Source organism: Salvia hispanica, chromosome 5, assembly GCF_029641045.1.
Source record: "Salvia hispanica isolate PSC_SH4W2 chromosome 5, Shi_PSC_v1, whole genome shotgun sequence".
Classification (NCBI taxonomy): Eukaryota; Viridiplantae; Streptophyta; class Magnoliopsida; order Lamiales; family Lamiaceae; genus Salvia; species Salvia hispanica.
In genome coordinates, this window is record NC_142696.1 from 6,406,363 (window position 1) to 6,430,273 (window position 23,911).

At 37.6% G+C, this 23,911-nt stretch overlaps 5 protein-coding genes across 7 annotated transcripts; 2 read left to right on the plus strand and 3 right to left on the minus strand.

The window, feature by feature from the left end:
- Positions 1-1,501: 1,501 nt before the first annotated feature.
- LOC125189940 (cucumisin-like) lies at positions 1,502-4,501 on the plus strand. Its single transcript, XM_048087156.2, has 10 exons — positions 1,502-1,579; positions 1,655-1,734; positions 1,809-1,906; positions 1,978-2,118; positions 2,197-2,296; positions 2,387-2,903; positions 2,992-3,323; positions 3,405-3,516; positions 3,584-3,797; positions 3,867-4,501. Exons 1-10 carry the CDS (start codon positions 1,502-1,504, stop codon positions 4,499-4,501), a joined length of 2,307 nt encoding a protein of 768 aa, XP_047943113.2.
- A 1,217-nt stretch (positions 4,502-5,718) lies between these two features.
- On the plus strand, positions 5,719-9,627 carry LOC125190354 (sucrose-phosphatase 1-like). 3 transcript variants are annotated; one of them, XM_048087634.2, is made up of 9 exons: positions 5,719-5,813; positions 6,621-6,704; positions 6,775-7,074; positions 7,151-7,252; positions 7,428-7,622; positions 7,710-8,000; positions 8,392-8,578; positions 9,181-9,227; positions 9,310-9,627. In XM_048087634.2, exons 2-9 carry the CDS (start codon positions 6,645-6,647, stop codon positions 9,403-9,405), a joined length of 1,278 nt encoding a protein of 425 aa, XP_047943591.1. In that variant the 5' UTR covers positions 5,719-5,813; positions 6,621-6,644; the 3' UTR covers positions 9,406-9,627. The 3 variants fall into 3 exon arrangements, with proteins under 3 accessions (XP_047943591.1, XP_047943592.1, XP_088915851.1); XM_048087635.2 differs by lacking the exon at positions 5,719-5,813 and adding an exon at positions 5,825-5,884; XM_089059725.1 differs by lacking the exon at positions 5,719-5,813 and adding an exon at positions 5,996-6,051.
- A 1,042-nt stretch (positions 9,628-10,669) lies between these two features.
- LOC125190260 (phospholipase D beta 1-like) lies at positions 10,670-15,877 on the minus strand. Its single transcript, XM_048087516.2, has 10 exons — positions 14,299-15,877; positions 13,592-13,705; positions 13,023-13,217; positions 12,511-12,753; positions 12,374-12,442; positions 12,142-12,289; positions 11,887-12,035; positions 11,581-11,757; positions 11,298-11,495; positions 10,670-11,152 (listed from the first exon to the last, which is right to left on the minus strand). The coding sequence occupies exons 1-10, from the start codon at positions 15,235-15,237 to the stop codon at positions 10,859-10,861; spliced, it is 2,526 nt and encodes an 841-aa protein (XP_047943473.1). The 5' UTR covers positions 15,238-15,877; the 3' UTR covers positions 10,670-10,858.
- Positions 15,878-18,021: 2,144 nt separating this feature from the next.
- LOC125189938 (uncharacterized) lies at positions 18,022-19,354 on the minus strand. Its single transcript, XM_048087155.2, has one exon. The coding sequence runs from the start codon at positions 19,266-19,268 to the stop codon at positions 18,261-18,263; it is 1,008 nt and encodes a 335-aa protein (XP_047943112.1). The 5' UTR covers positions 19,269-19,354; the 3' UTR covers positions 18,022-18,260.
- Positions 19,355-19,961: 607 nt separating this feature from the next.
- Positions 19,962-21,831, minus strand: LOC125191013 (expansin-A7-like). Its single transcript, XM_048088468.2, has 3 exons — positions 21,613-21,831; positions 20,637-20,952; positions 19,962-20,453 (listed from the first exon to the last, which is right to left on the minus strand). Exons 1-3 carry the CDS (start codon positions 21,776-21,778, stop codon positions 20,141-20,143), a joined length of 795 nt encoding a protein of 264 aa, XP_047944425.1. The 5' UTR covers positions 21,779-21,831; the 3' UTR covers positions 19,962-20,140.
- Positions 21,832-23,911: the final 2,080 nt, after the last annotated feature.

The following is a 23,911-nucleotide window of genomic DNA, read 5'->3' on the forward strand; positions in this document are numbered from 1 at the left end:
AAATAGACAAATTTACTTAATTAATACTCCTCCGTCCCCAAAGAATATGTACTTTGGGTTCAACACGGGTTTTAATGCAAAATTGGTAAGGTAAGAGAGGGGTAGAGAGAAAAAGTAAATTAAGTTTTGTTAATGGAGAATGAGTTCCATCTCATTAGAGAGAAAATAGTTTTCAAAATTAAAAAATGCATATTCTTGTGGACGGATTAAAAAGTAAAAAGTACATATTCTTGTGGGACGGAGTGAGTATTAAACAAATTCTTTGAGGTCTTTAATTGTAACAATAAACATTATTTCATTATCTTTTTTCATAAATTTTCCATGCTAAATTATCTCTAATGGTCATTTAATTATGATTATCATTAGTTTTTTTTTTTCCTTAAATTTTCGTTAAAACAATTTTCTTATTTAAACAATAATTCCTTCAAATTCAGTTCATATATTTCCAATTCCATTCCAATGTCATAGTACCAAAAGGAATCTTGGGGTATTATGGTGGAAATTGGCAGCAACGATATGATGCATTGAGCTATTTCATGAGAAGTGAGTAAAACATTAATAGTAGGAAACAATTATAAATGATTAGTGTAGGAAGTTGAAAATTTTGCACAAAACTAAGAAATAGAACCTCTCCTTGTGTTCAAAAGCTATGTATTGAAACTTGGACTAAAGTTGTACTGGCAAATGAGATTTTCTCTAATAATCTCCTCAGGTTTTCTTTGAGTTGTTTCACTTGCCATTAGATCGTGATTAGAAATAATCTCTCCTCTTTGTCATTAATAAACAATTTCCTTTCTTGTTAGTTTCAATAGAACTAATAATGGTTTATTAAGTACTACTAATATTTACACAAATTTCACTAAACAAACTCAAAGAAATTTTTGTTATCACCAAGTTCCAAGTAACTACTAGTGAGTAGCTTAATTTACTTACGTAAAAACTTTCAAGAGAATCAGGCAAACTTACACTTAGACCTATCAATACTACCATTCAAATATTTCATTTTCTTATTTCGACTTTATTAAGCTTAGAGATATTTTAACATCATCTCACATGCAAGTTAAAACAACACGGTGTCGATCTCCAAGTTGTTTAAGCACAAAAATATTAACTGCAAATGATACTTTAATCCCTTTCCCATTTTCTCAACGTCAACAGTATTCACAAACAATGCATATTTGATTAGGATTGTAAAAACTAAAATATGAGTTAAATTTTGTTAGAAACAAAGGAATCCAACCGCTCTTTTAGCACAGCTTAGGCCCAAGAAGATCCTATATTTTGACATATTTGCTAATCATTGCCGCCAAAGATGTTGATGTTCATCAAAGCAACAAATAGTTTAACAAGACAAAGTTATCATCTAATTCTGTCTTTTCTTCCTCTCAAACGAAAATTGTGCAACACAACAATGCTAAGCGGAGAAAGCAATTCTTAAGATACACCATATATAAACACTTGTATCTAAGATACTCTAACCACATTGCATTACCTCAGCACAATGGCAAACGCCGTGACTTTGTACACCTTGCTTCTCGCGTGTGTCGTGCTCACCTGCCACTGTGATGATGAGCCTATGGTACGTTAATTTTCTATTTGTTAGTTGCTCCTCATTCACCTATGCAGCTACCCTGATCTCATTTTTCATGATTAGCTGCACGTCGTGTACATGGGGGATCGGCCTCAAGATAGAGCATCCACACATCACGGCATGCTGCAGAGTGTGCTAGGAAGGTTGCTCATTCTTCTTGACAAACATTGAAATCACTACTAGTTGAAAAATGAGTATAATTTTCCATTTCTTGCAGTGCTTCCGCGGCAAAGGATTCGTTGGTCCATAGTTATGGAAAGAGTTTCGATGGATTCGCAGCCAAGCTTAGTGAGGAAGAAGCAGCAACAATTGCAGGTATATAAGACTAGCTACGCGTTTACTTAAAAAAGGAGTTCGCTTACATATATGTGTATGTCTGGTGGCAGAGATGGAAGGAGTTATCTCTGTATTCCCTAGCCGCAAGCTAAACCTTCACACGACGCGTTCATGGGACTTCATGGGATTCAGCGGAGGCGTGCTTGAACCGGGGCAGGAAGGAAATATCATTGTTGGATTAATAGACACAGGTGAATCATCAAATATACAGAGTAAGTCATGATTAAATCAACGCGTTCTGATGCCTTACTCCATATCTATCCGTGTAGGAGCCTGGCCGGAGCATCCTAGCTTCAACGACACAGGCTATGGCCCTCCACCACCCAAGTGGAAAGGGACATGCCAGACCAAAAATTTCACATGCAACAAGTATGCATAATCTTAATAAGTAGTAATTCTATTCATTAAGAATAGCTGCTCAGTCCTCTCTATATTTGAATCTCGTTTATGTCATGACAGCAAGCTCATTGGCGCACGCTACTACAATAGTGACAATGACTACGATGATGGGGACATCCCATCTCCGAGAGACACTATAGGACATGGCACCCACACGGCATCAACAGTTGCTGGCAATGAGATAGCTGGAACGAGCTTCCTGGGACTAGCAGAGGGAGTTGCAAGGGGTGGAGTTCCAAACGCAAGAATCGCAGTGTACAAAGTATGCTGGTCGGGTGGCTACTGTGAGGATGCAGACATCCTTAAAGCCTTCGATGATGCAATCGCAGATGGAGTTGATGTACTATCAGTTTCGTTGGGGTATACTGGGATTTCTGATTACTTTGAAGACTCCATTGCAATCGGATCTTTCCACGCCATGAGAAACGGGATCCTGACCTCATGTTCAGCTGGAAACGAAGGTCCTGATCCTGTTTCACTCGCCAACTACGCGCCTTGGATCCTCACTGTTGCTGCAAGCACCATTGACAGGAAATTTGTTGCTAACTTAGCACTTGGAGATGGACAAATCTTGACAGTATGCCAACTTTTCTGATCACTACTTGACATTCTTCCTTATCATGCTATACTATACTCCTACTAATGATTTTGTGTGTGAAATGAAGGGAATCGCGGTTAATAGCTTTGACCTGAACGGGACATCATATCCTTTGATGTGGGGAGGAGATGCTGTGAACTACACCTTCGGTTTCAGTGAAGCTTCTGCTAGAATTTGTGATGAAGAAGGGATCAACCTTGCCATGATACCGGGGAAGATAGTGATGTGTGAAGGTTACCGGCAGGATGGGTCGACCATTCTGCTGTCCAAGGGCGTTGGAAGTATTATAGTGGGTGAGGACGAGATAAACCCGGACTACGCCTTCACGTATCCATTACCAGCAACGCTGATAAGCCCAGACGACGCCAAGAAGGTGATGACCTACATAAGATCCACCAAGTAAGAAAAAACTCGACTCGAGCTTCACATACATCCATACTAGTAGTACTAGTCTTGTGTTAAGATTTGATGCGTCTTCAGATACCCCGTGGCGACCATCATGGTTGGGGAGACGTGGAAGGACGCTGTTGCTCCAAAGGTGGTTTCGTTTTCCTCTAGAGGACCTAGCCCTATCACCCCGGATATTCTCAAGGTTTGAAATTAAGCTTGTACATCCATCTTCATGAGCCTAGCTCTAACTATACTAATGTATTTATCAGCCTGATGTTACTGGACCTGGTGTGAACATCCTTGCCGGGTGGTCCCCTCTAGCTTCACCTTCATCGTACGACGGAGACACCAGAAGCGTCTTATTCAAACTGGTCTCCGGGACATCCATGGCGTGCCCCCACGCGAGCGGGACTGCAGCCTATGTTAAAGCAGCACACCCTGATTGGTCCCCTGCTGCCATCAAGTCTGCTATTATGACAACAGGTTTGTTAGTTAGTTAGTTACATTCCTAAACAGTTATTGGATTTATGGTTTGTTAATGATGTCAAACAGCTTACATAATGGATCCAAGACTAGAGAGTAGCCTTGAGTTTGCCTACGGCTCCGGCCACATCAACCCAAACGCCACACTTGATCCGGGGCTAGTCTTCAACGCATCCGAGACAGACTACATCAACTTACTCTGCAAGCAGGGCTACAACACAACCACATTGAGACTAGTGACAGGAGACAACAGCAGCTGCACCACGACCACACCGGGAAGAGCCTGGGATCTCAACTACCCGTCCTTCTCACTCTACGTGGAAGACGGGCAGCAGATCATGGCTACCTTCACCAGAACCGCAACCAACGTGGGGTCACCAAACTCGACCTACACTGCCAGCATGCACATGCCGGCAATGATCAGCGTCAAAGTGGAGCCATCAGTCCTCACATTTTCGTCCAGTGGAGAGACGCAGGGGTTCACGGTCAGTGTGAGCGGACCTGCCATCACGCAGCAGCCAATCATGTCAGGCGCCATTACGTGGAGCGATGGGATACATTCGGTTAGGATGCCTCTGGTGGTCTACAACTACTACCCTGGGGCTCCTTACGTTACAAATTCACAGAATTCTATCACTGTGCCGGGAAAGAGAGACAAGTTGAAAGCCTCTTCTTCCAAGCATCGCATCAATGGAATGCTCTGATAAGCCTCTTTGCTTGGAAAATAAAATACACATTTTAAAATAAGATGTAGGAGATAAAAAATGGATGGGTTCTGCTGCTGGAGATTGTGTGATTTAGAAATCACATACCCAAAATTTTCCATTTTACGCAACTAAAAGTTGAATGGTTGTCAATTGGAGCCAATCACAACTATACCAATATGATGTAAAATAAAGCACTATCAATCCTTTCCAAAGCATTCGAATATATATGAAACCAAATTCACAAGACTACAAGTGCTATTGGATATTTCAATGAATATAACTCACATTATTACCCAAAAAATGAATATTCACAAGCCTAAACACATTCAGCCCAGTTGTTTTTTGGCCTAATTCAGGCACATGACAATCAAATAGTCATTTATTTTTCTACAAAAACTCCATATATCAAAAGTACTCTATTAAACGTTATCAGTTTTCAATTTTTATTAATATCAAGATCACTCTCCGTTGCATCACATCCATTTTTCAGTCTTCGAATATGTGTCAAAGATTTCTTTTGGATAGCAGTGATGAAAAAAAATGCAAATGAAATACTCCCTCCGTCCCCTATTAGGAGTCACTCTTTGACCGGGCACGAGTTTTAAGAAATGTAAAGAAAAGTTGGTTGAAAAAGTTAGTGGAATGTGGGACCCATTTTTTTATATTGGTTTTATAATAAAATGTAAGTGAATTGAGTTAGTGGAATGTGGGACCTACTAACTATTTATGGTAAAAATAAAGTGTGACTCTTAATTGAGGACGGACCGAAATGGAAAAGTCTGACTCTTAATGGGGGACGGAGGGAGTATATGAAAGTTACATTTCATAAGAGTAAAGGTAAGCGAATATATGTCTTTTATGATCTTGGTCCTATACTTTTATCTTTGAATTTTTGCATCCTAAACATTTCAACTCGGATCACAATTGGTCATGCACTAATAATTCCGTCATTTTTTAAACGATTTTAACCAGATTTTGACCGATTTTGATGGCTTTAACAGTCCCATTCGGGTTAAAACCGTTTAAAAATTGACGGAATTGTTAGTCTAGGACCAATTTAAAATGTTCAGAATGCAAAAATTAAAAAAATAAAGTATATGATCAAAATCATAAGCAAATGTTGAGGACCAGTTTTGGCCTTTATTCAATAATTAAAATGTTTGAGAAATTGACAATATACATTTTCCTAAATAAATAAATTCAACTGCCAAACAAAAATTGGAAGGCCGAGATCCAAATTAACGGAATCATTCCTAGTCTCTCACTCCTCTCCTCTCTCATCACCTTTCCAACGCAGCGCATTTGTCAGGTATCATCATCGTCGCCGTCTCTATTCCTTCTTCTCTCTCAATCTTAAAAAGGAAAATCCATTTATGTTAGGTGCTAATTGTTCAATCTCTTATGCAAATGTTTCAGATAGATGCCCTAATTATGTTCCAGCATTTTTTTTCTTCCTCTTATTTTTCTGATCTCTTTGTCTCTACTTAAAAACCTTTAAACTTCAATTCCGCAAATTTCCCGGAGGATATAACAGAAGCTTCGCACATGTTGTAGATTTAGAAGATCTTAATCAATTCATACTTTTTTTTTATTATTTTATTATTTTTTATGTATTGTGTTTTATTTTTTTTCATGTTCGCCTGTAATAATTGAACCTATATACGCTTCTACTTAAAGAAAGCGAAGATGAGAATACCTCGCAGAAGAAAATACGCCAGTGATTTTACCTTATTATGATAAATATGATATGTTGCTGAAAAATATGGTTTTATATTGTAGATGAATTCACAAGTTGCAATAAATTTCGTGCAATTTATGAAAATTACCCTAATAAAATGAACTGCTTTTAAACTACTGTTCTCAAACTGTGTTTCAATAATCTAGTGTATAGATATAGATAATGGCAAAATAAATGCTTCATCTCTAAATCATATTTTGTGAGGCATGATTCGATTTATCACACCATACAGCTACAATGGATCACTCATCTTGTTGTGCTTCTTCTTCTACGTCATAATAGTACTGTATATGTTAGGATGATTGTTGTCTAAATTGCTAAGCCGGTCCCTTGTGATGTTTTAACCAATAATATCAATGGACTATCGTTTCATTGCAGAGTGAATCTAGCCTTAGAAAAACAATGGACCGGCTAACTGAGAATGCGAACCTCATGATTGTCTCTGATCTTGATCATACAATGGTGAGTTATAGAAGTTAATCTTGTCATTCTGTTCAGAGGGGCCGTAGTAATGAGTGACAATATGCTACAGGTAGATCATCATGATCCCGAGAATCTCTCCCTGCTTAGATTCAATGCCTTGTGGGAAGCAAATTACCGAAGTAACTCATTGCTAGTTTTCTCCACTGGGAGGTCACCCACACTATACAAGGAATTGAGGAAAGAGAAGCCCATGCTAACCCCTGATATCACAATAATGTCTGTGGGAACTGAAATAACTTATGGTAACTCTATGGAACCAGATAATGGTTGGGTTGAATATTTAAATCAGAAATGGGATAGGAATATAGTTTTTGAAGAGACAAGCAAGATTCCAGAGCTTACTCTTCAGGTATGGCTATTGGAATATCTTACACCTTGGATATTCCATATTTGATGACACTCGTTTATTCTATGACATGGTGCAGTCTGAGACAGAGCAACGGCCACACAAAGCGAGCTTTTATGTTCAGAAAGACAAGGCTGAAGATATTACAAGATCTCTCTCGACTTGCTTAAAAGAACGAGGGGTATGACAAGTCTTTACCCTTCCAGAATAATCGTGTAAACTTGCGTGGTGTCATGTCTCTATCGTCTTGGTTTTTAGTCTCATAACCTGAAACTTTTCCAGTTTCTGCTTGCTTTCAAACATACATCTCTTTTCCTGGTCTCACTAGTAATAGCTTTTTCATGTTGATTTTTCAGTTGGATGTCAAAATAATATATAGTGGAGGTATGGACTTGGACATTTTGCCTCAAGGTGCGGGCAAAGGGCAAGCACTTGCTTATTTGCATGATAAGTTCATGGCTGCGGGCAAATTACCTAAAAATACACTTGTTTGTGGTGACTCTGGAAATGATGCTGATCTGTTTACTGTCCCAGATGTACATGGTGTCATGGTTAGATTTTCACCTAAAGTTGTGGAGCAATCTTGTGTCATTCTGTAAAGGGATACTTTCCTAACCATCTTTTTTTTGAGTCTGAAGGTCAGTAATGCCCAGGAGGAATTACTGCAGTGGCATGCTATATATGCAAAAAACAATCCTAAAATAATTCATGCAAAGGAGAGATGTGCAGCGGGTATTATACAAGCCATTGGTCACTTTAATCTTGGTCCAAGTATATCTCCTAGAGATGTTACTGACTTATCTGATACTAAGTTGGACAACTTTGACCCTGCGTATGAAGTTGTGAAGTTTTACTTGTTTTATGAGCGGTGGAGACTTGCTGAAGTTGAAAACTCGGAGCTTTATTTGGCAAACCTGAAGGCAGTTTGTGTATGTTTGGCTTTGTTATTCAATTTCAGTTTCTAGTCCAAATGCACTCTCACATATATGGCATCCTTATGAATTGCTGTTTTTCTGTGAAGTGTGAAAAAGACCACCAATTTTATTAACCTTTTATCATGTGCAGTAGTTAAACTGTCTGATTCCTGTCATATACATACGTTGGAGCTCTGTGTCTTTACATGTTCTTCCAACATTATTACTTTAAAAAGAACTTGTATTCTGTTTGTTTCTTCATTAGACCAATCCTGCTATGGTAATTTTATTCTTAACTTATTCAAATTTGCAACTGACTTTAATCTGCAAGATGTTTCCTGCTTATTTAATGCTTTCGCTTTATAGTCCTATACCATAGGCTTCATCTTCAATTTTTTTCTTGCAGAGTAAGTCTGGGAATTTTGTTCACCCATCTGGAATTGAAAAGCAGCTTCATGACTGTGTGGACTCACTAAGAACCTCTTATGGGGACAAAAAAGGCCAGCCCTTTCGTGTTTGGGTAGATCAGGTCTTACCTGTGCAGGTTGGGTCAGACTCATGGCTGGTGAAGTTTAAGAAATATGAGCAATCAGGTGAGCATTTGATTCTGTTGTGTTTGCACCAAATCCTTTCTTGAAAAGTGCTAGCCTTTTCTTCATAGTTGTTCAGTTATCTATGCTAAATATCCACGTTTACCCACACTCCACGTATTTTGACCATCACTTGAGACTTCATCTGGAGCTTCTTGATGCAAGCACCATCTTAGTATAGTGTGTGTGAGGAAGTGAAGGTGGTGGTGTCAAACTCAACTTCCATTTAAATTTAGACCATCTCACATTTTCTGTTGTTTGTTGGTTTTCTTTATAATAATAGTTCTGGTTGACTGTACATAGCAGAGGTCTTATTTGTGCCCAAGTTATAGTAAAGGCCAATAGAAATCGTTATTGTTTGCTTTAATACCTTATAGTATTATTCCCTTACTTCACGAAAACAGATATCAGACTGATGCTTTAAAAATATATGAAGAGATATTCGTAAATCATAAAGCTGCGATATTCGTAGGCATTAGGAACATACCTTTGAGATTTATATATGTCTGAGATAACCAATAGGTGTTGGATGATATTGGCGCATTTTAGGTCTACAAATTCTTGAAAAATGCTCATTGTTTTCATCTTCCCTTCATCTCTTGCAGGTGGAGAGCGGCTATGCTGTTTGACCACTGCTTTATTAAGTTCAAAAGTAAGTCCGCTAATCTAATGCCGATCTTTATCTCTTTTGATACGCCTCATCTTTTACATGATTTGGTTATATTTGGCCTCAGGGGGTGACCGTTGCTGATGGGTTAACCTGGGTGCATGTCCATCAAACATGGCTGAAAGAAGCAGGCCCAAGCAGTGACGCAGAGTGGTTGTTCTAGTCTCTCTCTCTCTCTCTCTCTCTCTCTCTCTACAAATAAGTTCAGAAGATACACAACTATTAGAAGTGTTAATTCCTGCTATTGCTGATGTTGATGTATTCAGTAATCCATTTAACCATGTGAGGATGGATTTACAGAAAATACGTTACTTTTCGATATACAGTCTAAATAATTACTCGGAACATCCACCAATATGAGAAGATGGATAGACAATTGTCTCTACGTTTTCTATGTTTCTGTGTTGGAAGTATTTACAACTAAATCCAAACACAACGCATAACAAAATATTTATTTATTACTACAACTAAACTTTGCAGGAAAAGACAATGCAAAAAATGAAACAAGAAAATGTTAATTTTGATTTCTTAAAAAACACACGTGCAATATTTTGATATGACTGATGCCAAGTGGACACCATATTCAGGTTGGTGCAAAAAAATAGAGAGAATAAGGTAACAATCAAAGAAGTTTTTTTTTTTGAAAAAAGAGAAAATAGAAGACAACCGCTGCAGTGTTTTCTAAGTCACTGAGTGATCAATATGTTCTAAATCATCCATGACCTTAGAAAATTTCTCTAACCTCTAGAAACTGAATGAATATAACCTCTGCTTCATACACAATCGATTAGCCAAGGATCGACTCATGTAAAGACTTTCCAGTTTGGCTAAAACGCCCGCTGCAGTGGTTTCTTTAGCAACCTCTCGAAGAACTTTGTCTCCAAGACATAGGATAACTACACTGTGAGCCTTTGCTTGAATCTCTGTCATCTTCAAGAGCATCTTATCATCAACTTCAGCCTTCGATTTTTCATTAGCCTTTTCGAGCGCAGCGGCTAGCCCTTGTTGGATTAGCATCGCTCGGATTTTCTTCCGCCATAGCCCAAAATCTTTTGCCTGGGTGAATTCATCAGCTTCTAATGTTGAAGCCATAGCTTGTTGATCAATTCCTCTTTTCCAATCTGATCTTGAAAATGAACGCATAAACTCTCATGCTTGAGATGAACTAAAAACTAAGCTTATATGACAGTGAAGTAGTAACCGCTCGACAACAAACTACACAACACACTTGAGCTCCAACGGCTCTATTTGCAGGTAACAGAAATAACAAACTTGTGAGCCAACGGCTACTTCCTGGCCTAGCTGATCGAGCTGCTGCGAGCATTCCTTCGAGCTGAGCTGCTCATTTAACTCTCACATTAAGAGAAAGATTATCATTAATATTTGTTCAACAATAATAAAATATTAATAATAGCCTTACACTATCATAAGAATAAAAAGTGAATAAAGCCAAGAACCTGAGACACATCAAATTCTTACACTAGGCATGAATAAATGCATTTCTGTATCTTACAAATCAATATGTACACAAGCCTGAATTTGACTAAGTATGAGACATGTTGGTTAGGAATAAGAAGAAGAACAACAAAAATTCATTGCTAGCAAACAATGTATGATCAAATTGTGAGATTTTCTTGAATCCCTGCGAATGTTCCGATTATTTTGCCACCCATGTCAGGGAATGTCTCACAGCCGGGGAGAGGAACGACCTTCCCTGTTGCATCTACTTGTACAGGATACTTGAGCAGATGACCTCTCAATGGGGTCATTTCCTCAGACTCAAACTCTTGCCAGTTGAGATGCCCCATCCATCTAATGCGTCTCACACATTCCAAACTCTCTGGATTCTCAAAGCACGGCTCCAAAGTACCCGTGTGCTCCGCCCAAAGTGACATTCTATATCCATATATCTGCACCAAAAGTTACCAACTTTGTATCACTTCCACATGCTATATTAGCCTGATTTTTCTAGTCATGCTGATAGTTTAGAGAAGTTAGCTCAAGTGTTAAGTAAGATTGGATTATTTCTAGCCTACATGAAGAAGGGAGCTTTACCTGTGCTTTCGGGTGAGTTTGTTGGCTAGCCCATTTATGATTCGGCTGATATGCGCCGATTGCGATTTCAGTATCTCTGGTTCCTTCCAAGGATCGTTGATTGATATTGGCAGAACCCAATATTACATATTCGTCATCCACTATCATTCCCTTTGAGTGGACATAGATCATGAAGCGGCGGTTTCTCCGAGCTAGGGCCTGGGCAGTTATACATACATCCAAAAAATAATAACTTGAAGCACAGTAGCTTGAGTCATTACCGTGTGAAGGATAAATAATGTACCTGTGGAGTATTGGCAGAGGAGTTTTTGATATTTGATGACTCCCGCCGACCGTAATCGGGTTCACGATTGCCAAGGCAAAAGAAATTCAAATAGTCCTGAGGCTCTTGCTCTTTATCGAGCCCCACTTCTACCAAAGCATTATAGATTGTTTCATACATCATTTGCATTGTATTATACTGCAAGGATGTGGAATGTATGAGACAAAATGCAAACCGACCAAGTAAAACTTTAGAATTACAGATAATATTAACATTCCATAAACATTTAAATCATCATAAACATTTATATTGGATACAAGAACCCACCTGCCAAAAGAGAATTCTTTGGGTGGCCGTGCTGGAGGGAACTCCTTCGGGCCACATTGGAATGACAATGTACACAGCGAACCTCTCCTTTGCTCGGATCTTCTTAGCAATCTTCAGAGCAATTTCCATAGGAATTAGATTGTTTGCACCTAAAAACAAAAAAAAGGAGAAACTGATTCATTTTGTACTTGCTGATAGACGAAAGATGTAGAGATGAATACACAACCCTTTTAACTGCCACAATGAGTTCCTCACCCAAGTTCTTGTAAGTAGCCCAATTGTATGACGACCCAAGGAAGTACTGGTTCTCAATGTAAATGAAGTGTTGAGCAGCACGAATTGCCTTTACGTAGGCTGTATGTATACTCATGTCTATAAATACATTCTTTCCGCATACTAGGTTCTGTTTAGTGGAATCAACTATTAATTCTTTCATTACAACCATGGTTGGAAAGAAGATAATAAATAAGACTAAGATATTGTTTACCTTTTCCGTGGCCTTTCTTGGATCCTTGGGGAATCCTCTAACAGAGTTGGAGTCAATTGAACGGAAAACCTATATTCGTGGTAAATTTAGCTCCATCATGGGATACAAAAAGACCTCATAATGTAATTTTGTCCTACCTGGATGTTCCAAGCCTCTGGATCGCCTTCTGTAACTTTGGCGGACTCTTCTAATCCTAAGATATCGGGAATTCGTTTAAGCTTGAGTAAGGAATCATCATGTGAAAGCTTCAGTTGGCCATGGCGCTTTGAGGCCTTTAACCATCGTTCTTCAAAGTTTCTCAAGATGTCACATGCTGCTTGACCATCAAACCTGCAATGTAAATCATGCCATGCTTCTCTAGGACACCCCAAAGTAGGCCCCTGTTTAATTATATGAAACATTCATAATGTAATGAAGAATACAGAGGAACATCAACTATATTTCAATTAGAAAAGTTAATTTCTTTCACCTTCCTTAATCTATTGTCACTTAGTACCTTTTGAGATTAAGTACCAGTTACTTATTTTATCAGAAAAATATACGTTCGGTGTGTCAACCTTCCATACATGTGCACTACAGAACTAATATGCATTCGCAAACTAGAGGGGAATGCATAGAAAAAGATAATATGCTGTAAATAAGCAATTACCACAAAATTAGGATTGTGGTAGTCATCTTTGTGAATACTTAGCAATGTGCTAAATATTGGGTGCTGTGGAGTATCATATCTTCCCTTGCATAAGTCAAGTCCCCCAACAAATGCTATTATCTTTCTTCTATTATCACCAGCGACAGCATCTACGATCACACTTTTCTGGTGATGAGTATAAATTGTTTCTGTTTCCTAATGATATAACAAAACATTCAGTCACACTTGATTCGAAATCTGAGCATAGCTTGAACACAAGTGTAGAAGATGTTCATTTTATGAAAACTTATTAAGATCTCAAACACACAACCTCATGCTATCATCAATTGGAAAAATGGTGTATAATAAAATTTCATTTTCAAGCATATGAGACAGTAGTTCGGAAGAACCAAACTTATAGCTTTCTCAGCTGAAATTATTTCTTTTCACTCAGAAAAAGTCTAGGTCCGAACTGTAAGTGTACCAAAGGTCTGTTTGCAAGGAAACTCTTCTTATATGACTCGCAACTTTTTATAGATGAAAGTTTAGGAATCAAGTCATTATCAGCAGAGTAGGATTCAGAAACCTACCTGCTTTTTTGCCCAGCTACCTCTCCCAGCACTTCTTGGACATAATAGTACTTTCACGCATGAATGCTTAAAATAGCGGCGTGTTTCATCATCCCCGGTATTCATTACCCCTTCCTGTGGTAATAAGCAGTAAATTGTCAAAATATTTCACCATTATCCCTAGCTTGTTAATAAGATATGTTGAGTCTGAAAAAGTAATCAATATAGCAAAACTGGGCTAAAAAACACGTGATTGCGTGATACAGTAAGTTTTACGAAATTAATTGATTTTAGTACAAGTAGTGTACCACAGGATCACTGCACTAGCATTTCTTGAAAGTACTTCAGTAAAAATTTATACTACATCTCAGTGCAAACATCACGAATGTAGTATGTCTAAGTGGAAGCATTATGTTTCTATGTTTGTTCTGGCCAATTTTCTCTGTATCATTTACAACATAATGCATGCATAAATAAAGGTAAGATGTTTAAACTAGAAGCTTGAAAATTCATCATGAAAGCTATGCACATTACCAAATACATAAATTTATAGAGCATTGAACTTCTGAATCATGTAATACCTCGATTTAGTTTAAGTTATCGAAACATGGCAAAAAATATGTGCTATGAATAGCATGACAAGAAAACAGTAAGCCATTTCACCCCTGACACCCACTAATATGATCTTGAAATACAAACATAAGTACACAACAGAGATGGTTCCTTACAGTTTTATACCCCAATATGGTCGTAGAAGTAGGATCATCCCATACAAGGAGCAGTATTCTCACCCCTTCTTGAGACTTGGATTTCAGAAGCTCGCCCAAGCTACTGTTTGTTACAAGAGGATCGTCTCTAACTAGTTGAACCATGTGATAAACAGACCATCCTGTGATATAAACTAGCCAGCGAGCTTTAGATATTGCATCATATATATCGCGCCAACAACTACCATTTTTATACGTCGTTCCATCACTCAACACCACATCTGAAAGTGCACCATTATGCACATGAGCATCTTGGTACAGTGTGACAGTTCCACCTATTCTAAGAGGAAAATAGGTACCGGCCACACCTTCATTTTTAAGGTCTGATCCCACTCCATCATGATAAATTGACATATTCTCCATTGGTATATACTGAATCCATAAGCTCAAAGCAGCCCCCTTGTTACACGGCTTCCCATTTGCACCAATGATTGGATAAGTTCCACTCATTCTAGTCCCAGAGGTTAACTGCTCCATAGGGATACCAACAGCCCCTATGATCTCAGATCCCAAGAAGTCATTGTCTTTAACAATAAACTGCACCTCTGTACCATAATGTGCTACTGGGACATTAAAATGTTGGTCCCAAACAGGATTTTCTTCATCTCTAATCACGAAAGTCCTACAAATTACGGCACCAGATATTGCAATTGTGACATAAGGGTCACTTGTTTGTATTTTCCCAGACAAAGTCCCTATCATATCACCTATGCTATTGTTCACTAAATCCATATTAGGAAGATTCTTTGCTCCCTCCACACAAATCTCCAAATTCCCATGCAACAAAAGCATCTTCAACGACGTCGTTGATGTCTTGAATGGGACAATCTGCACTCCCTGGCAATGGTGTGAGCCATCACCCATTGAACCAGAATAAGTTAAGTGAGCCATGTTGGCCATTGCTCTCTACTTCAATAGTCCAACGCCTAAAAAGACTATGACTTCATATCCCCAAGTACACTAAACGAAGAGGGCCTTTTACTAACAGCCATAAAACTCGAATCATGATTCAATCATTTGGGTTCAATAACTTCTCACAAACTATCTGCTGATCACTCCCAACTTAATTCTCAAATCCCCAACATAAATATAAACATATACTTATATACAGGGAGTTAAGAAACCCATAATAATCCTTCAAATGAATACAAAGAAGAAATTGCAGCTCTCCAATTAAACATAATTGGCAACAAATCAAATCCAAATGAATGAAACTCAAGAAAATGTAATGGTGGAAGGTATGGTGCTGAATATTTTCATTTAAAGTCAAGGAAAACTATGCATTCCATGGTGAAGAACAAAAATTCAGAATACGTGTATAGGAATTGACATTTCTAAAAAAATGCCTAAACTCAATCGTGGACAAATGGAAATAAAAATTAGATTCTTGATCGAGAAAAAGGGTATTAGATTATGCAGAAAAGGTTGTTCGAATTTACGTATTTTGACATGGGAAGAGGATGATTGATACATTTTTTGCCCACGAGAGGAACCTCTGCAAGCTTCTGAGGTGATGACGGGAGGACCGTTGTAAGCGGAATTTATTCAGTCGCATTGGTATATATTGATAGTACGATATCATTTGGTCAGTTTATAACTTAAAAATCATGAAATCATTTGCATGTTTTGGGTGAAAAATATCAATAAAGTATTATTTGTACGTGATCATTTTTTTTTTATAAATAATTGTAACTAAATTTAAATATCCATGTTTTCTTAACCAATGATGCGTTATATTGCTGATCTTTTAATTTGTTACCTCTGCTAACTAATCAATTTATCAACACAACGTATTAAAAATATCAACACAATGACGGTAAAATATCAACACATATGTCAACACAGTATATTGAAATGTCAACAATTTTTTGTATTGACATTTAATGTCATCGTGTTGACATTTTTAATACATTGCGTTGATGAATTAGCAGAATTAGCAACTTAAGAAAGTTAGCAATTGATCACACACTTTTTAGCCAAATTATAAAAATTATATGATGAATCAAAATTTAACAAAACTTTATATATTTTTGCAATTCATTTTTTAAGAATCACGTAATTCAATTACTAGTAGTTATTATATAATGAAATACTATTGTAGGGTCGTGATTAATTGAGATTTTTTAGCCTAATTGAGAATTAAGATGCATTATCAGCCACTCATTTTTATTAAATGAGTGGTCTTGAATTTGCCACATGAAAAATATTTTTTGATCAATTAATTATGAAATGGCAGAATGGTAATTTCATGGTACATTTTATTCAATAAATATATTTTTTTTAAATTTTAATTAAAAAAAATATATTATCTTTTTATTAATTTGCTTTAAAAAAATTTTATTAATATTTTTTGTCAACTACATGTACAATTCATGTCAACTACACACATATAATGTCAACTATGTGTACAATCCATGTCAACTACACACATATAATGTCAATTATGTATACAATCCATGTCAATTACATATATAAATCATGTCAACTACACACATATAATGTCAACTACATATACAATTCATGTCAACTGTACATATATAATGTCAACTATAAGTTATTGACATTTGATGTGCAGGCTATTGACGATAATGCCCCCGAGTTGACATAATCTACTTGTAGTTGACATTTCGAAAATGTTGTGGATAAGTGACTGAAAATACATCTCAATTCTCAATTAAGCTAAAAAATATTAACCTAACACGACCCTACTACTGTATATCACTTCCAAAAACAAAAAAAGCCATATATAGAGAAATGTTATATACTACTCCCTCCGTTCTACATTAGTAGAATCATTTTATTTTTTTCATTCGTTTTAGAAAAATACTCCATCTGTCCACGATTAAGAGTCTCATTTCTAAATGGCGCGAGTTTTAAGAAATGTTAAAAAAAGTGGGTGGAAGAAAGTTAGTGGAATAGAGGTCCCACTTTTATATATTAGTTAGTGGAATGTGGGGTCTCTTTACCATTTATGGTAATTATGAATCGGGACTTTTGTTAGTGGACGGAGAGAGTAATAATCAATAGTTAGAGTGGAGACAAAGTAAAGTAAAATAAAATAAGAACAATATAGATAAGAGTTTTCTCTATATTAAATACGTGTATACTTACTCTTTATTCACTTAGCTACTGTATTTATTACTATAGCAACCTCTTTGCAACCTTGCGACTTCTTTAAAAAGATGAAGACAATCCTCAACCACTTTCATCAAAGCAAATTACCTATAATGACTTCACCAACTAGCTCACAAAGCTATAGTAAGTATGCATTTACCGAAGCATCACATGATCACTCATGTAACGACCAAAGTTAAAATTTAGACATACTCTTTCTTTCAAATGAGAGAAAACAATGTTGTTCAAAGTATGTTGAAAAACATTTACAAGCTTACTTTTATACCATGGGCAAGATAAAAGATGAAAAGATGAAAAATGGTTGAAAATCCATGAATCAGGGCATTTTCCACCGGGGCAGGTGGTGTTTTGGCAAATAGCTCACTAATTTCATTAATAAAGTCAAACAGTTTTTTAAAATCCGTATCGATAAAAAATGAAACTTCTATTGAAAACAGGAGGGAGTATAGTTTTACGTTATCATTTTATATTTTAGTGAAGTCTTGGGATTATATGTACGAAATATTTGAGAAAATGGCCAACTGGTAAAACTACTTAATCTAAATAACCTTCTAAAACATAAATTGTATTTTGAAATTAAGTCATCGATAATCCTAATCAACATTGCTTAATCTAAATATAGAGAAATTGTACTTGATCTAAATAACCTTCTAAAACAGAATCTACCTGTCCAACGCCTATGCTGCAACTACAAACCTCTTGCAGATATAATTAAATCATCGATAATCCTAATCAACATTGCCTTACACTTGCAAACAAAACATAAAAACTAAAACAAAAAATGAAGTCTAGGAACTGGATGAGCGATGATGAGGAGGAGGAGGAGGAGGAGGTCGAGAGTCATGGTGGTGGTGGATGGTGGGCATAGTCCTCGTCCCCGAAGCCGTGACCGCCCTCACATGCCCCACCATGGAAACCTGCAGCGCCTCCTCCTCATACGCCCTCCGCTCCATCTCCTCCATCCTCTCCTTCTTCTTCGCCTTCACCACCACCGCCACCCCCAACAAGCTCAGCAGAAACACCCCCACCCCCGCCCCGATCGCCCCTCCCACCGCCATCCTCCACTTCCCCGCCCTCCTCCTCAGCGGCACCAGCGGCGCCTCCACCACCACCCCAAAATGCCCCTGCCCCGTCGCCACGCACACGTTCGCCCTCGGCTGCCTCCACACACTCACCCTCCCATCCTCCTCGAACCTCGCACACATCGGGACCATCCCATTGTTCCCCTCATTCGCCGCCACGCCGCCGCTGAAGTCGATCCGGATCGGCCTCATCCCGGCCTGGAGCCGGATCTCCGCGGCCGCCCCGATGTTGTAGGCCAGCAGGCCTAGCACCGGGGATATGAGCTCGTACCCGGAGAGCTCGTAATTCGAGTAATACAGCGACGACCAGTTCGATCCCAGCTTTTGCCGGATTATTAAAATTCTTTTGGAGCAGGGGCGGGCGTATGTGCCCGCACTGAGCTCGAATTCCTTTATCGTGGCTCCGTAGCGGCGCAGGCTGCCGCAGCGGAGCCGGACTGTGTCCACGTGTATGCCAGAGAGATTTGAAGGAAGGTTGATCTTGTGGAGCTTTCCTGTGCGGAAATTCTTGGTGTATGATTTGAATGTGTAGTCGCGGATCATGAGATCGAGGAGGCGCGCCGATTTTATCTCTTCCGCTTCAATTCTAAACGAATGTAACAGAACAATGATCAGAGCGATTGTGGCGGGAGACGCCATTGATAGAGATTGAGAGGAAACTGAGCTTTCTTGTTTTAATTTTTTGGGGGAATTAACTAATTTATGAGTTAGCATTTGTTCTAGCTAGGAGCTACTTGGTTAAAGGTATAGATCGCAATTATGCATGGAATTATATATAACATCACAACCTAGTCTTTTAAAATTAAAGTTTAGGATGTAAGCAACAAAGCTTTTACCCCCCTAATTAAGTAGGAAATTATTTGATTCTCTTTCTTTTAATTTTTTTAATGGATACTTGCCTTAAAATTCAGGGCATGACTTGGAAGGTCTTGGGGGATGATTAACGGAGCGTGGGTTTGTTATTATAGTTGATTCAAAAGTGGGAAGGAAAAGGGAATGATAGCATGGTGAGAGTGAAGGTCACTTCTTCTATGTTTGGAGATGTAAATAATCAATATATACACACACCACATTTACTAATTAATACTATGATTGTATGGTTTGATTACATGTCTCCCACTCCAACCACTTTGTGGGCTACCATGATCATTACATTGCTTATTCTAAGGGGGACCATTCTTGCTTAATTATTTTCCTTCCAATAGTTAATTAGTAGTAGTAGATACACTGGAGTACTACTTTCTTTGCGACCGCACTAATTTTAATTATTTCTTAGCATCCAACAATTAAGCTTAGGCAATTCATTTCATATATATCCGTTGATGCGCCTTCTATCTGTCACTTATTTTCGCAAATATTATTAGGAAGAGAATCAATGATAAATTAAGAAAGCACAATATAGATCTCTTATTAAGTCTTCAAATGCCGTTGTTCATAATTTTAACGACATTGAAAAATGGCCACTACTTCTTCACACGATGAGTGAGAGAGCCATTCCCATAGAAAACTAACTACTCATCACAGAGAAGGAAAAGGTAAAATCTATATGGCTTACATTAGATGACAAAAAAAAAGGGAATGAAGGATCAATGGAAGTTGACATTGGAACTATAAGTCATTCCAGCACGCCAGTTTGAAGGTGCAACGTTGTAAGCAATGATGGTTTCATGAGAAGTGTATGAGGTTAATTTGAATGAAAGCGACTGGCCTCCAAGAGTTGCGAAAGCCTGGTACGATGCGCCCCAGTTGTGGCTCATGCTTATCCACCCGGTCTTGCTGCCCTTCACCCACATGTTGGCTATGTCCCCGCCTCCTCCCACGTTCATCACGTACACCAGCAGCCAGTACCCATTCCCCTGGAACATCAGGCGCACTCCACCCTTGCGCACGCATGTCACCCTAAAATCACACCATCATATCATGTATAGTTTTATACATAGGAATTACTGTTGTTAGTGGACAGTGAGACCCACTTTATTAATAATATAAATATGTGTAGTGGAAGGGTTTTAAAAATAGAAAGTGAACTAATTTTTTTAGTATGTACTAAAATGAAAAATGAGACTAATTCTGGTTATGTACCTGCGGAAGAGGACAGGTACAATGCCGGCCTTCCACTGAGCGATCTTCATGAAGGCGGGTTTGGCCATGTCAAAGTGGGTGCGAGGAGGGTTGCACCAGCCGCCGTGGTTAGAATCCTGGGACCAGTTGGGAGGGCAGAGATTGGTGGCGGTGATGGTGGTGATGGGAGAATTTTTGTAGCAATACTGTGATTTCGCGCACCGCAGCTGAAAGCACTGCCCGCAGCCGTAGCCGTTGTTGAATAGCACTGAGCTCAGCGCCGCCGTGTCAGTGCCGTATCCAGTGTTGAACAAGTTTCCGTACCCACAAGCTCCTCCTGCCATCGTGCATCCAATATCTTTTATTAATATAAATGTATTTCACCTTTCTTTTTTGTGTTCAAAATATAGATCTTTATAGTATATTTCACATTATATTTACCTTTCAAATGTTAAATTGTTATATACTTGCTCCATTCGTCCTATAGAAATAGGTTTAATTGGTGATGACATGAGTTTTAAGGCGTAATTGGTAAAGTAAGAAAGAAGAAAGAAAAAAGAGTAATTGAAATAATGTGGTGGACGGTAGGGCCCATAAAGATAAAGTAAAAGAGAATGAGAAAAAATTGTCATAAATGGATATAGACTATTTGTATTGGACTAAGGAAAAAAAGAAATTCTGTCTATTTCTTTGAGACGTAGGGAGTATTTATCACTGTTATAACCAGTAGACATTGCATCAGAAAAAAATTGTTGGCCTTAGTATAAAAGTAATTTACATGAAATTTGTTATCAAAATAGACAATGTAAGTCTCTAGATTAAAAATAAATGGACCTTGTAAATGAAACAAGGAGGGGAAGTATTAAAAGGGATACTAGAATGGAAGAATGAAACTATAAATACCTATTCATTTTTCTTGAGGTAATTAAACAAATATATATTCCAACGTTATTAATAAACACATAATTTATGATATAAAATATGAACGCAGCAGTACCCATAGTTTCCGCAGCTGTCTCATCGCCATAGAATGTGGCATAAGCAAGTTTCCAAGGAGTCGGACGAAACACCGGCGTACTGTATCCGGCTGCGACGGCCTTGCCCATGGCTGCCACCGCCAAGAACAAGAAGATGAGCCTCCATGAAACAAGCAAAGAAGCCATTGTTTAACTTAGCTTAGTTTTGCCACCTGTTAATTATCTTCTTCTATACTAGATTTGTGTGGTGATGCCTAAATTAACGTGGAAATGAGATGCTTATATAGTGTTGGCAATGTAAATTGTGTAGTGTACTACGTGACCTTCACAAACATGCAATTCCAAGTCCAACGTTCTAGTTTTATATTCTAGAAGTTGGATGGAGGAATAATTGATTTATCTTCTAACGCATAGTCAAAACCGCAAGAATTTATTTTATAACCTAAATTCTATGTAGACGTGTAGGCATGTCTTGTGTTAGTTGCTATGTATTTTTTGGTTGGTTAGAATATTAGAAGTTCAATGTATGTAATTAGCATTACTAATATAGAAAATTGCGCATGGAATTTAGTCTCCTAATTATTTATGGGACGGCGCAACCGGATAATAGAATTGGACCAAACGATAAGGTAGATAAGGATTAAATATATATAGTTATAGTCTCTAATAAAATGAAGAGTATGTCTGCTAAATTGCTATCCTTTTAGTATGAAATGTTAAGACAGTTTATTAATTTATTCGAAATGAAATTGGATATGCGACTCGATCTATAAATTAAGTTGGGTCTGTTTCTCAACTACTTACTTATTAGTTTTTTTTTCTTATTTAAAAATATTCCGACTTTCACTTATCAACAAAGAATACCCTTCATTTCTATATGTTTTTGTACTCGAACTCATTTTTAAAGTATTTTACTCTTACCCTTCCTAATGTGAGTGTCTTGAACTTTTTCTGCTTTTGCCACGTGTTGATCTTGCCTTAATACTCACAATTGATATTTAATAATTTGTTCGTAAATGGAGAAAATGCAATGCTCCACCTTTAGAGTCAGACAATTTTTTTTTCACCAAATTTAAGAAATTGGTGTTTAAAGATTAAAGTGAAAGAGAATAAAATAGGGATGTCAATTGGGCTTGTTTGTTCGGGTTCTGGCCAATCCATTTGGGTTATCAAACTATTTGAGTGCAGGCTATTCGGGTTATGATTTTTTTGGATCATGAATTTTCAATCCTAACCATAACCCACGGGTTCGGACTAACCCATTGGGTTATTCAGACCTAAAAACTTTCAAAAATAATCTCTTGTATCAAAATTTTCCTCTATAAAATAATTTTAAATTTTAGATATTTTTTATTCTCGGGTTTAAAATCATATAAAATGTTCAAATTTTCATAGTTTTTTTCAATAATAGTTGGAGAGAAGCATTTTATCTCAATCAACTACGACATAAACAAAGATAAATCAAAATTAAATCAATTAATTTATTAAAGCTTGTGTTTGTGTCATTGTTTTGGTATTGTTCATAATTAATTCTTTTAAAAATTATAAATCATATCTTACCTGAATCATTATTAAAATGATGGATATATTGAATTTTTTGATGGATTAGTTCTTCATTTTGTCTTGATTGGCTTTGGTGGTAATAAGACAGTAATGGCAGATGATGGGACGATGGAATAATGAGACGAGGTGGAACTTGAAAGTTGATAAATGTGAGATAGAGTGAAAAAGTGTAGAATGAAGATTGAAGAAGACTAATGTTTGTGCCACATGAAATTCAAAAATACAAAAACCCCTAAAACTTAATGGGCCAACTCATTCGGGCTAACCTGTTTAGCCCGTTTTGTATTCGGATTACAAAATTAAAGCCCAAACCCACAAATTTTACCGGGCTATTCGGGCCGACCCATGGGTTTCGGATTGGATTGACATCCCTAAAATAAAATAAGAGAGAATAATATATATAAGAGTAAAGTCCAAATGTGGTCCTAAACATATGGCCGTTTTATCAATTTGGTCCTGAACATTATCCTTTTGATTATTTGGTCCCTCATAAATGAACTCGGACCGGAATCAGTCCTAAATTGGTAGAACCTTCTAAAACAAACGGTCAATAACATTTAAGCAGGTTTTGACCAAAATTAACCATTCTAATTAATATTTTTAATTATTTATCGGTCATCTCCTTCTTTCCTTTCTTCTTATTCTCTCTCTTGGTCTCCCTCTCTGCCAGCACCGCCGCCGGCTGAAAACCGTCGTTGCGCCATCCGCCGTCGCCGTCGGGAGGTAAGATTATTTCATTTTCAACTTCGTAAAACA